At 41.5% G+C, this 14,817-nt stretch overlaps 1 protein-coding gene across 2 annotated transcripts in view; it reads right to left on the bottom strand.

The window, feature by feature from the left end:
• Window positions 1-14,817, bottom strand: part of SLC24A2 (solute carrier family 24 member 2) — a 247,913-nt gene that overhangs the window by 89,741 nt on the left and 143,355 nt on the right. For both annotated transcript variants that reach the window (XM_012813838.1, XM_012813842.1), the window contains exons 2-3: window positions 13,606-13,644; window positions 10,564-10,672 (exon numbers count right to left, since the gene is read on the bottom strand). In XM_012813838.1, the coding sequence (XP_012669292.1) occupies window positions 10,564-10,672; window positions 13,606-13,644 (148 nt within the window). The remainder of the gene's footprint in view (window positions 1-10,563; window positions 10,673-13,605; window positions 13,645-14,817) is intronic.

The following is a 14,817-nucleotide window of genomic DNA, read 5'->3' as shown; positions in this document are numbered from 1 at the left end:
TACTAGGTTCATAGAATGAGTCAGGGGTTTCCTTCCTTCTTGATGTTAAGAAACAGTTTCAGTAAAATGGGTGCCATTTCTTCTTTGTAGGTCTGGCTGAATATGGCTGTGAATCCATCTGGGCCAGGGCCTTTTTTTTTTCTGGGAGATTTTGATTTATGTTTCAGTGTTGCTACTAGTTATCGGTCTGTTCTGGATTTCTATTTTTTCCTGATGTAAGCTAGGGAAGTTGTATATTTCCAAGAATTTATTAATTTCCTCTAGGTTTTCTAGTTTGTGTGAATAGGGGTTTTTATAATAGTCATAGTTAACATTTTCTATTTCTGTGGTATCAGTTGTAATGTCTCCTTTTCCATTTCTGATTGAACTTCTTTGAGTCCTTTCTCTACCTTTTCTCTTTGGTAAATCTAAAATCTGCTGATTTTGTTTATGTTTTCAAAGAATCGACTTTTTGCTTAGTTGAGACTTTTGGTTGCCCTTTGTATAGAGTATTTTTTACCCTCCCTTACCTTGAGCCTGAGAATTTTTGTGAGTTAAATGGGTTTCTTGGAGATACTATATGTGTGTATACATAGAAACGTACACAGGGTGTCTATATATAAAGTCCATAAATACCCTGTATATATATTTAAATTCATTCAGCCAATCTACATCTTTTAAGGGAGGCATTAAGACCATTCACATTTAATGTTAGTATTGATATATGAGAATCTGTCCTGGCCATCATGTTGATTGTTACCCAATTGCTTTGTTTTTTTCTTCTTGCTTTGTTTTACTCTTTTACAAGAGCTGTGAGTTACAATTTTGGGGTATTTTTACACTGGTGGTTATCAACTATTATGGTACATGTATAAAACACTTTTAAGCATTTCTTATAGGGCAGGTCTAACGGTGGCAAATATCCTTAGTGTTTGCTTGTCTGGGAAAGACTTTATTTCTCCTTCATTTATAAAACTTAGTTTTGCAGAATACAAAATTCTTGGCTGGCATTTATTCTGTTTAAGGAGAGTAAACATAGGATCACATTCCTTTCTAGCTTGTGAAGTTTCTGTCCAGAAGTTTGCTATTAGTCTGGTAGTTTTCCTTTGTGAGTTATTTGATGTTTTTGCCTTATGGCTTCACACTGACTTTGGCCTTCACATTGACTTTGGCCAGTCTGATGACTATATTTGTCTTAGTGATGTCTTTTTTGCAATGACTCTCCTAGGTAATTCATTGAGCTTCTTATATCTGGATGTGTAAATCTCTAACAAGGCCAGGGAAGCTTTCCTGAATTAGTCTCTCAAATAGGTTTTCTTATACTTAATTAGTTCATTCCTCTCGATTCTTTGTTCTTTATTATTGACTAACTGGGTAAATTTGAAAGAGTTTTTGTCTTTAAGCTCTGAAATTCATTCCTCTGCTTGGGCTAGTTTATTCTTAAAACTTTCCACTATGTGTTATATTTAGTTATTTATATTATTATCTAAATAATTTTTTTATTTCTATAACTTCTATTTGGGCTTTTAAAAATATATCTATCTTTTAAATAAAATTTTCATTTATTTCTTGAATTATTTTTCTGGTTTCCTTGAATTGGTTTTCCATTTTCTTTTCTTTTTTTTTTTTTGAGACAGAGCCTCAAGCTGTCCCCCTGGGTAGAGTGCTGTGGCATTACAGCTCACAGCAACCTCCAACTCCTGGGCTCAAGCGAGTCTCCTGCCTCCGCCTCCCAAGTAGCTGGGACCACAGGCGCCTGCCACAACGCCCAGCCATTTTTTTGGTTGCAGCCGTCATTGTTGTTTGGCGGGTCCAGGCTGGGGATTCGAACCCGCCACCTTAGGTGTACGTGGCTGGCGCCTTAGCCGGTTGAGCTATAGGCGCCGAGCCTGGTTTTCCATTTTCTTAGATCTCACTGAGCTTCATTATAATCCATATTTGAAATTCCTTATCTGCTATTTCAGTACTTTTATTTTGGTTGAGATCCATGGCTAGAGAGCAGGGTTGCTCCTTTGGGGAAGGCTTTTCACTGTGATTTTTTATACTTCCAGAGTTCTTGCACTAGATTCCTCCTCAGCTGGAACAGCTATCACTTCTTGTTTTTGGATTTTTTTTGTTTGTCTGTTTAGACAGGACTCCCTCCCCACCCCTACTCTTAAGTGTATGCCTGTAGCATATGTTGCATCAGGACTTTTGGCTTTGCTTGTGGGTACTTTGATGGGGGTTGAGGTTCTGGATGGGTACCTTGGTGTGGTAGTTTTCTCAATTGCTAGTTATTTGTAGGCTATGCTTTTGGTGAACTATGTCCCTGGGCAGATTCCCTGTGACTTCTTGATGAGGGAAGATGGAGGTTTTTGAAATCCTTTCTCTTTCTCCAGCCCCAGTCTTCTTTATAGTGTGAATTATATTGGTGAATTATATTTGTGACAGGAGGTGGTGCTTGTGGGTCAGAGTCATCACAGCCTGTATTACTGAATTGGTAAATGTTATAAAGGGCAGTAAGAGTTGTCCTCCCAGCACTTGCAGAAAGAGCCAGGTGTAGTGTTGTTTTATGGGACCTGTGATCATCTCTAGTTCCTCAGGAGAAGCACTGGAATGCCCCAGGTCAGTGGTTCTCAACCAATGGGTTGCAACCCACAGGAACTGTATTAAAGGGTTGCAGCATTAGGAAGGTTGAGAACCACTGCCCTAGGTGCTAGGTAGGACCCTAGCACTCTCAAGAGGCTTCATATTCACCACAGCAGAGGTTGGTGGGAGAGTGAGGCTGGGTGGAGCTGGGTCAAATGAGCCAGCCTTTAGCTCCACAAAGGCAGATACAAGTGCTATTTTGACAAGGATCAAGGGTAAATTCCTAGGCCACTGGGGAAAGCCACCAGCAAAGGAAAGAAGTGGTTCCACCAAGCCAAAAAGTCTGCTTGCAGGGGAGAGCAGTCTCAAATTCACAGTCTGGGTGTTGGGAATGAATTTCATTTCTTTCCTCTCTTCTCTTACTCCTTCCATTGCTGTCTGGCATCTGGTCACAAGCTGCAGCCCAAATTAAATGAGCTTACTAGCAATGCCATGGCTTCCCCAGGAGGTTCTCTGTCTAGAATCCTGCTTGGATTGAAAAGGTGGCTTTTCTGTGCTCTGTGGGCATGCTGCAGCTCAGACCCTCTCTAGACTCTCCTTCAGTTTTGCCCATGCAGGCTCCCTTGCCTCCTAAGATTAGTTCACAAATCTCCCATCCATGCTCCAGAGCAATAGGATCAATTCCTGGGGATATGGGACCTGTCCTATAACCACCTAGTTCTATCTCTGACCAGGTCTGGGAGAAGCATGCTGGCCTGAAGTTGTCCATGGAGTGCTCAAGCAGGCTTAATGTCCCTCCACTTCATGGTATACCCTGCTCTGCTGGAATAGCTAGGCTAAGGTGACCACTTTTGGTGGGACAGTCCCGATTTTTAACAATTTGTCCTGTGTCCTGTGGCATTTTTAAAAAGTCCTGATTTTTGGAAAGAATGCGCGACAAGCTAGGGAACACAGGAGAACAGGAAGGGAATATACGGTTTTTGGCTGCCATGTGGCTATTTCGCCAGGATGTGAGTTTTATATTATTTTTGTTAATTTTATAATATTAAACTTTAATAATAACAAATAATTGTTAAGAACTGATTATCGAGAACTGCTTATCAAAGTTTGCATTGTTGTCAGGTCCCGCCCCCCGTCAATGGTGTCCCGCTTTACCAATGTTAAAATTTGGTCACCTTAAGCTAGGCAGACAACACAGGGGAGGACCTGCTGTCAGGGAGCTCACAGTCTGATTCTGCTGAAGGTCTTAAGAGGAAAGGCATCAGTCCCACTCTCTGGGAAAGCCTGAGTGTTGTGGGTACACCAACATAGGGGAATCAGCCACTCTTGAGAGGCACAGCTCAATCATACCTTGGGGCACTGGTGCCAATTCAAGTGAAAATTATCATGGCTGTGTCTGCAGCAGCAGGTGGGGAGGAAAGGAGAAGAGTCTGAATGGAGGAGAGCTGGCACTCTGGTCCCCTTTGTCCCAAGGGCCCCCCTGGTTTGTTGCACTCTTCTCTCTTCTGAAGGCAGCCCACCCACAATGTGCAAGCTCTAGGATTACATAATTCCACTAGGACCCATCAGCTCCCTGTGGCCACTGCAATCTGGGCAGGTGTTGGGAAATGTTTGTGTAGAGATGAGTGACTAGAAAACTGAAGGGCTGAAGTTCCTGGGGTCAGAAGGGACAAGGGCACACTGTGGGGGGACAAGAAGAATGGCACCCACTGCCAGGTCTGTGGTGAGAGGGGATGACCCTGAGGGGGATCTGGCAGCTCAGTGTTCTGTTCTCAGGAAGTTCCAGTTCAGTGGTAGCAGCAGCTTTGGGGCTCATCAGGGTAATTTGAGAGCCTGCAGTGTGCCAGAGATGTGAGAGGAAGAAAAACAAACAGTCCCACCTACCCTTTCATGGTCCTCCAAATTCTTTGGGAGGTTGATCTCTGCTGAAAGCTTGCTTTGCTCTGCAACTTCTTCCATGGAGTCTCCAGTAGATTCTGGCACTTTTCTCTCAGAATTATACCCTGGGCTATGTTTTCTTCATCTAAACTAGTGGTTCTCAACCTTCCTAATGCTGTGAACCTTGAATACAGTCCAAAGGGGCCATGACCCACAGGTTGAGAACCACTGATCTAAACTTTTTCTTCTTCTGAGACAATCTGGTGACTGATGTCTCTAGTCAGCCATCTTTCCTCTCCGCTCCTGTATTTGTCTCAATTTTATTGTCTCTTTGGTCATGGTAATAATTTCCATCCTGAATTTTTAATAGTCATTTGCCTCGTGGTGACTGTGATTGATCGCCAGAAGAGACTGTGGTCCTCATTTCTCTGTAGTCTTTGGGAGATAGATATACACAACTGTCTGACATGACCTGACCAGTCCTGCCTAGGAGTGTCTGGGCTGTAGGAGTTTGCAGAAGCAGTTCAAGGTCAAACATTATGCAATTCTCACTTCCTTAACTGAAACCAATAAAGCACAGGACCAACTGGGCTCAGAAGGTGAAAAGAAGGAAGATCACACCATTTTTTTCTATCTTCCTCGTTCCCTCAAAGGTCAACCCTGAGCATCTTTATCCCTAGAATTCTATTTTCTTCTTGGCTTAAACCAGAGGAAAGGAAAGCTTTTTTTTTTTTTTGAGACAGAGCCTCAAGCTGTCCCCCTGGGTAGAGTGCTGTGGCATCACAGCTCACAGCAACCTCCAACTCCTGGGCTCAAGTGAGTCTCTTGCCTCAGCCTCCCAAGTAGCTGGGATTACAGGCACCTGCCACAACACCCAGCTATTCTTTGGTTGCAGCTGTCATTGTTTGGCAGGCCCAGGCTGGATTCGAACCCGCCACCTTAGGTGTATGTGGCTGGCGCCTTAGCCACTTGAGCCATAGGCGCTGAACCGAAAGGAAAGCTTTTTAAAAACTCTGCAAGGGAACACACTTCAAGTCGTATGAGTACTAGTACTAGTAATATTAATACTAATACTAATATTCCTAGTTCAGGGACAGGTCACAGCTCCCAGGATTTAGGCTGCTGTCTACATCAGGAAAACAAAGAATGCCGGGTTGGATGTGAAGTTACATGAGGAGGCAGAATAGCACAGGAACTATAAACACAGACTTTGAGTCAGGTAGATACAGGTTCAAAGTCTGCCTCTATCCTTCACTTCTTGTGTTATTGGTGCGGCAAGACATAGGCTCTTTATACTTCAGTGTCCTCTGACTGATAGAGCAGGGCTGGAGGAAGTAATAAATGAGGAGGTTTATCTAAAGCACTCAGCATAGTGCCTGGCTCTGCAAGTGTGGGTTGGTGGTCTTATCAGTAGACAAATTGATAGCAGAAGCTACTTCTCACTCAAAAAGTACAATATCCAGTCAGTCTCCTTGCTTTAGGCTCATAGAAATGTATACCTGGGTAAGTATAATGGCTTGTTTAGAGATGATGTCAGAATCAATATGAGATACTAGTTTTATTAGAAAGATCAATTCAGATAGCCATGCCATGATCTCAAAAACTGGTAATTCTAGTTCCCCAAAACTTTCCTATAAAAGAGAAAATCTTTATTCCAACCATTCATATGTATCTTAGGTTGATTTCTTTTTCTCATGCCCAGTGTCCTGTTCAAAAGTTTGTGTCTCTGGAAAGGCATCGCTCAGCTTTATTTGGACTAAATCTTTGCCTAAGTAGGCTGACTTTGTCTCTCCCACATAGTGTGGTCTGCCCAGGGCACATTAAGGAACCACAGACAAATGAACAAATCAGTGATACTGTGTCCTCAAGACACATTGGGTTAAATTAATGGTGGTTTCAAATTCTTTGGTATTCTTCCCATCCCTTTGAGTCTGGGCTGGCTTTAGTGACTGCATGACAGTAGAAAGGACATCCTGGCTTCTCCCAGGCAAGGTCATACAAAGCTCTGCAGCTTCCACCTGAGCCTCCTGGAAGGTTTGCTCTTGGAACCCTTAGCCATCATGTAACAAGTCCATCCATGTGTAAAAGTGCTGAGGAAACATGGAGAGTGAGAGGGGCCAGCTGAGCCCAGCCTTGCAGCTGTGCCGTCATAAGGGCCAGATGTGGGAGTGAGGCTTTTTCAAACCTACTAGGCTAGCCATTCACCAGCCGAATGCCTCCAGAAGACCTCTAATGATGCCACATGGAACAGAAGACTCAACCAGGTGATCCCTGCCCAAATTCCTGATCCACATAGTTTTAAGCAATCAACATAATAGGATGTTTTTAAGCCACTAAGTTTTGGGGTGTTTTATGCAGTCAATACATAACTGAAACACAAACACTGCTAGAGCCTATAACTCAGACTCAGGGGCCGAACCAACCACCAGTGAAGGCTTCCAGACTCCACCAATCACTGGAGTTTGGAAGATAAAGACACCTGAGTGGCACAGATGAGACAAAGGGAAATTTGTTTCCATGGGCCATTTGTCTTGGATGATGTTTTCAAATGAATCTGAATACTTCTCTTGGTGAAGAATGACCTTGTACGCCAGGGGTGCCAATGCACTACTCAGCCAGGTGAACACCAGTAACAGCCATGAACTGTCTGTTAGTGTGACAGGGGAGCTACTCTAGTGTTCATGCTGTCAACCTGGTGATGGAACCTGCACGCTCCACATTGTTAAAAGGTGGCAGTTTGGCACAAGGCTGTGTGAATTCAAGTGATTAGATGTAAATGAAAAGAGAAACAACTATTTCTGAGAGCTGTGGGTTAATTTTTTGGGGCTGTTCTCAGAATGGAAAATGATTGTGAATTTTTGGGGAAAAATACCAGAGCAATCTGTTTTCTTGGCCGCGTGCTATGGAGCAATTTTAAAGCATTGAAGTGCTTTTCATATTTTCTAATCACTCAAGACCAGAGCTGATTATGGCTCTCAGCCTCTCTCAGATTCACACCACTGGAGCTCTCCACATCTTTCAGGGAGAGGTTTCACCTTGAAAGCAGGTGTCCGGATTCAGAAGGCACATTTTGCTACAGCAGGAACAAACAGTTTAATTGTAGCACAGCTCCACAAGGGCCAGGTGTTTTGGAAAATCACTGATGGCCCAACTCCGAGACAACCCAGATTCACTTTCTCTTATCTCAGAAACAAAACATAACCTCCCCTCCAAACAGAAAAAACAAAAACAAGCCCTACCAGAAACTGAATTCCTACAAACAAAAAGAAGAGAAATTTAGATTGTTGAGACCTGTGGGCAAGGACACACACACACACACCTTCACAGAGTTGTATATTATGATATATAACATAGATTATTATATGTTATATAATATATAACATACCCTAAGAAATTAGTAACTTGTGGTTTTCTCTGTGAATAATTGGGAAATTGCAGAAAATGGGGGGAGGGGTGGATGTGCAGGAGGAATTTTTTTACCCTAACTTTTGAATGTTTTGAATTTTTAAGAATTATGTGTTGTATTATTTTTCATAATGATGAAATAGAATAATTCCAAACCTGCAAATGGCACTTATGATGTACTAGGCAGTATGTTAAGTGCTTTATGTATATTCACTCTTTTAATCCTTACAACAACCCTCTGATGCAGACATCATTATATATCATTCTGATTTTGCAGATGAGGAAACCGAAGTACAGAGAGGTTAAGTAACCTGTCCAAAGTCATTTAGCTAGTAAAAGCAGAACCCAGATCTAGACCTAGAGTCTGATTTGGGAGTCTGTCCTCTTAATTAGTACATAATACTGCCTTGCCAAAAATAAAGATACTCAGTCACTTGTTCATAACTGAGTTGAAACAGATAAAATCATTTCTTTCTTCTCTCAGATGGTTCCCCAAGGAAATGGGGTGGAGAAGAAGGTTGCTGAAAATAGCCAAGATACAATTCACCTACTATCTTAAACCTGTATTCTAAAGAGGGCATTGTGTAATTATCAGGTCAATATCATGACTTTGGCCAAGACTCTTAATCCTTCTGAGCCTTAGCAACTGCCACATGCCAGGTGCTCTGCTAGGCTTTGAGGACAACTAGTGAGTAAAACAGAGTCCCTGCTCTTGTGAAATTTCCTGTATCCTGGTAGAGACAGGCAATAAACAAATAACCATACAAATAGTAATGTATGCCATTTATAATAAATAAAGAAAAAATCACAGGGTGCATTGACAGATGAGTACTGGAGACCTTGACTTATGCTGGAAGGTCAGAGAGTGTAATTCAGACAGGGTGCTGATGAATGGGAAGCAGTATGTAGGAAAAATAGGAGGGCGTGGCAGAAAGAAAAGCGTTCCAGGGCAGGAGCAGCCTGTGCAAAGACACAGAGGCACAGAAGAGGTATCTGAGGACAGAACGTCCTATGGCTAAAATGAAATTGAGTTTGGAGCAAGAGGCAAATCATGTAGACATGGTAATGATTTCACAGTTTTCTTAAGAGCCCTGGGAAGCCACTGAAGGTTGTAAGTAGGAATGCCATAACCCGATGCCTTTTTAAAGAAGATTATTTGGGCTGCTATGTTGATAATATGTACAGGTGGAGGCAATAGACGAAGGGGAAGACCAGCTAGGAAGCTACTGCAGGATCCAGGCAAGTGATGAAGATGGCTTCAAACAATGTGCTGGCAGAGGGAGCTCAGTAGATAAATTTGAGGTCTATGTTGTTGTTATGTTATTTTGTGAAAGCAGAACAATAACATTAGCTATAAAGTGTTATTGTGAAGCATAAGTTTATTAAAAGGTGCCAAACAGAAATAAGTATTACTGTAGATGATGAAACCAGGTACTAGCGAGACCCTAATTTGCCCAGAGTCATACAACTGCTCAGGGGCAGGGAAAAGGGAGTTAGGACAGGTGGGCTGTAAGCCTTTCACTCTGTTTTCTGGATGTGTACCCCAGGAGAAAGAAAAGAAGACTGGTGACTGGTGATCTCCTTGTCAAGTGGACCTACGGCAAATAGAGTAATGATGTCTAGGACATCCCTGGCTAACGATCTCAAGATCTATGAAGCAGGGCTCTCTGGAGGTGACTTTGTGATCCTCACCTATAATTCAGGGTGAGACATATATGTCCAAGGAGAAATGATAGGACTTGGGGAGCTACTCTTGGGGTCCCAGATTTTTTTACATCATATGAATTGCCTGAACCCTTGAAATTATTCAGCGAGTCTCAATATTGGATAAGACATCTATTTAATGTGACATGATTTGACAATCAGATTCCCTGGATTTGTTCAGTGACTGCACGTGACTGTCCCCTAGATTGTACTCTGTCCATGATCCCTATTAGCGTCTATGTGACATCAGCCCTTATTATAAGGTCCAGGCATGAAAGAAGAATGGACTTGTTTTACTTGAACCCCTCACTAAGTGGCAAAACTCATGTATTTGACACATCAGATATCTATTTAATTGAAAATTTAATTTTTTAGAATACCTAAAAATTGAGCAAACATGGTAAATTTGGCTTCATTATGACTAAAACTGGAAGTACATGATACTTGACTCTCTGTGATGGTTCATATGATTACCAAGGGAGGTGATTACTAGGACTTTGGGTCTCCAGTGACTGGCAGTTGTCGTAGAGAGAGCTCTTCGGTTGGGTAGACACTCACCTCCCACCCTACAACTGCCAAAGACTCAGTACAGCATCAATGTTCTGCTGTGAACATCACTCCCCAAACTACTCACCACCCTTCCTAAATCATAAAGTTCTTTTCCCTTCTCTCCTCTTTCTTATTTAAGGTGCATAGTTTATCTTACACACAATTTTGTTCTGAAACAGAAATTATTGTGAAAGAGAACTGTGTCTCTGGCTTATAACAAACTGTATTTATGGCAGAAGCACTAAGAGACAGAATCCGTATACGAAACTCATATCCTACTTCTAGTACACTAACCATCAATCATGAACTGAGTGGTTGCAGGTAAAGCCTGTCAAAGGGCCAGGGCTACTTCTGGCAGATGGTAACAAGAGGATGTTGGCAGGTGGGTGTGACAGTCACATAAATATCTTTGATGCAGAGAAGCCTTTTGACACTCTCTTTTTCCTGAAACAAGCTCCCCCAGCCAAGTCTGATGCTTACCTTCCGCGAGTGGGTCAAGGGTGTGTATCATGAGCTGGAAGATGCTGTTCCTCATGAGGCTGTTGTGCAGGGAAGCGGAACTTCCACCCCGCTGAAGACGCGGCTTAGCCTGAGCAGAGAGACGGGAGACATGGTTAGTCTTCAAAATGAAAGGCAAGCGTGTTACAGATGAGATCCTCACCTGGTCTGGTGGACATTCATTTCTGCCACATGATCACACACCATTAAAACCAAACACTTCCAAAGCACATTTCAACCCTCGGAGGGAATGGCTTTCTCACATCCTTTTCTACGAAATAAATGAATTGCTTCCATTTCTTTCTTTCTTTTTTTTTAGAGCTTAGTACATGCCAAACAATCTGTCATATGCTTCCTATCCCTTCATTTATTTCTTCCTCACAAGTAATCCTATGAAGATATTGTCAATATTCTCCTAAGATAGATGAGGAAGCTTCATCTCAGAGAAGTGAGATGAGGTTTCCAAGGCATAAAGACAAAAAGTGGAGGCTGAAGCAATGGGTCTCAAAGACTACCTAAACTAGGGAGAGGTCTCTAGCATTTTTGGATTGTGCATCTTATCAGCAAAATGTTTAAGTTATATATGTGCATCTGTATCCACATCAATTTAGACACACATGTAATTGTAAAATAACAGTGTGTAATAAAAATTATTTCCAAAAATAGAAGTGAAGAAGAAGAATCGAGAAAGTAAGTGACAGAAGTGCTAATATTTCCCCCTTGCTTCTCAAAGGACCATCTCACACATCTCCCGGTTACCTCATCTCTAGCCTGGGACTAGAGTGGCTAGAGTAGAATGGTCAGTGTTGGGAGAGATTTGGAGAGACGGAACCTCTTATTCTGAATCCATGGAGGCCTCCTCTGACTTCAAGGGGGGCTCCTTTTGTACAAATTCCTACTAGCTCTGGCCCTTTGGTCAAATAAATGGAACTTATAGGTGAGAGAGTAAGAAAGAGCTTCTAGAGATGAGGTTTCCAAAAACTACTTTTATTTTCAAAAGCAAACAATCTAAAAAAAAAAAATACCCAAATCCTCTGTATTTTGACGGATTTTCATGCTGCCTAAGAACTGCTTTCTCCCCCTTAGATGATGTTGTGCTGATTATCACCGAGGAAGATGCTCAGAGGCAGCCCAGCTTTACAGAAAGACATTTAAGGGGGAGGAAGGTATGGATTTTCATGTAAGGGAATTCATTTCATTTTGAACTTGTGGAGCAAAAGATTGACATGAAATTTTTCTGGGATGGGGTGAAAATAAAATACTATTTTCCACTATGTCTTCCATCCCTTTACATAAAGGATTTTCCAAAATACTTCATGACACATCAGACCCACCAGGCAGCTTCCCTAACAATGTCCCATAAGAGACTCCATGGTCAAATATATTTGGAAAGTGCTGCAACTCGCCTTTAAAGTTTTAAGATACACATTAGACCACTAACTCTAAGAAATATGTGAAATGAGGTGTCCAAGGCGTACTGACAAAAGGTGGAGGCTGAAGGAATGGATCTCAGTTCTGCTTTTCTCAGACTATCTAAACTAGTGAGTGGTCTCTTACATGTTTGCATCTTATCAGCAAAAAGTTTAAGTTCTATACGTGTATCTGTATTCACATCTGTATCTACATCTATTTAGACAGACATATAATTGTAAAATAACAGGATATAATAAAAACTATTTCCAAAAATAGAAATAGAGGTGCTAGAAATTAGCATCTCTATCTAAAAGGAAGCTCCAAAACCATAGAAATATGGTTAACTTAGATTAGCTTGGGCGGTGTTCTCAAACTATTGCCCAGAGACCCCTTGTTTTGTAAAATACTGGCTAACAATCTTGGTCCACACATTTGAAGATAGACGTGAAACCTGCAGTGAGGTTGAAGTATGAGATACACACTTCTCACTATGAGATGATAGAGAAATCAGACTTTCTTAGTGTGATTATGTTATGACTGATATTATATTGGAAATCATATTTTCAATTCAACAGAGTTGGAGAAGAGTCAGAAGAGATTACTGATGTTTCAATAGTAAACTAGAATACGGCCGGTTAATGGAAAAGACTGGGTCTGTGCCCCTAGCTCGTTACCGAACCAGGTGTATCTATGGGCTCTCAAAGAACGTTAGAAATCTCAGAGCATTCCAGGAGGAAGGACGGGATCATATGTATCTCCACTGCTAGACCTTTTAGGCTTAAAAGTTTGTAACATTTTTTAATGCATTATGTTATTTAGTTATAGACTATTCAGGGGATTAAGATTCAAAATATTTCAGGAACAAGGTTAGGAGACCCAAATAGAGTCAAAATATAATCACTATGGCTGAACACAAAAATGGTGAAGCTCATTTCCTTTACATGCTGTGAAATACCAAATGTGATGATTGAATAGGAACTAGAAAATGTGTTCATTGATAATAATTTGTCATGACACTGATATTAGGGTCCTTATTCTGGGAAAACTAGAAGAACTCTGCTGTGGAGATCTTTATTAGAATAGGATTTTACCTACAGAAGAACTTAACACATTCTTTTGGGAATTATATGTATATATATACAGGGTGTCACCCTAGATGCCCTGTATATTGAATACATAGATCTCATGCAGCATTTCTTTTGAGGGGACCAAAAGAAATTTCCAGTCAAAAAGTACGTGCATGCAAATACACAAAGAAAACAGACATCTAACATTAGATCCCACACTATCCCCAAATATCAGCTCAATATCCCTTGGAATGCAATTTAGAAATATCTCACTTGTTCAACTTCTAGAAAAGTTCATGTCAAATGGAAGAGAAAATTTAAACTTTTGAAACATAGTCTTAGAAAACATTTTCCAGTGAATGCCAGAATTTAGTCACTGCAAAGTCTAGGACAGAGTATACATACATGCCAGGGGGTTAGACCATCTAAGAATTCCAAGGGAGAGGATGGTGTGTTGAACACACAAGCCCCTCATTTCCCACCCCAGTCCTGTCCCACACTCCACAGGCACCAAGCAGGTACAAACAGGGCCACTGCTTCCTACCGGGAGAGTCGGTTCATCATTGTCTCTGGCTGCAGATGACTGCATAAGAGGAAAAGGCAAAAACAAAAGACAAAGTAATAAGTAAACAAGGAATCACATAAAAAATTTACATTTAATAACATCAGCATAGAGAACGATTTGGTTCATTCTGCCTCTGGGGTAACTCGAGTAAGGTGACCAGATATCCTGCTTTATAACAATTTGTCCCGAGTCTCGCGGTGTTTTAAAAAAGTCCCGATTTTTGGAAAGAGTGCACGACAATCTAAGGAAGGGCGGGACAACAGGAAGGGAATATACGATTTTCAGCTGTTGAAAAGGTTAATGTAACTCCATTTGGGAATGAAGAGGTTAATGTAACTTCATTTGGAAAAGAAAAGGCTAATGTAAACTCCCTACTTCCCTCCTGGGCAAGGTTGCCCAGGTGGAACAGGGCCCTACTCCTTTGAGCCACAGGCACAGCTCTCTACATAATTTTTTTTTTTTTTTTTTTTTTGAGACAGAGCCTCAAGCTGTCCCCCTGGGTAGAGTGCTGTGGCATCACAGCTCACAGCAACCTCCAACTCCTGGGCTCAAGAGAGTCTCCTGCCTCCGCCTCCCAAGTAGCTGGGACCACAGGCGCCCGCCACAATGCCTGGCTATTTTTTTTTTTTTGGTTATATTTGTAAATTGTACTTATGTTGAAATTAAAAAAAAATTACAATACTATTTTTGCGTTCTATGAAAATTTTTCTTGCTCCATGTAGACCAAATTTTAATCAAGAACACACCCCTCCTCCGCCCCACCCCCAATCAATGTTAAAATCTGGTCACCTTAAACTTGAGCCAAAATAGTAGGCCCAGGGTGTATATTTCTAGTTAGTCCCAAGAACAGCAACACCAATGGTTTATTTAGACACATGATTCACCCTCCTAAAAGGTCAAAGTTGAATTGCCAGCCCAAATGCCCAGCAATACAGAGCAATGAAATCAACTGTGGCCCAGTGGTGCTGTGGCATACCATGTGACCATTAAAACAAATGAGGTTAAGTTCACAGGTGCTGATACAGAAAACATCTTAGATATAGTGTTATGCTAAAAGGTTTAAAACCCTTACTATTGTCTTACTGCATAAAAGAAAATGACAGTACTTTGGTGCACTAAATGAAAAAAAATTCTGCCAGAATTATACTAAACTGTTATTAGTGGTCATTGGTGAGGGATGGGATTGCAAGG

This window comes from Otolemur garnettii, unplaced genomic scaffold (assembly GCF_000181295.1).
Source record: "Otolemur garnettii isolate 467f Iridium unplaced genomic scaffold, OtoGar3 scaffold00006, whole genome shotgun sequence".
Classification (NCBI taxonomy): domain Eukaryota; kingdom Metazoa; phylum Chordata; class Mammalia; order Primates; family Galagidae; genus Otolemur; species Otolemur garnettii.
This window is presented reverse-complemented; position numbering and strand designations above follow the sequence as displayed.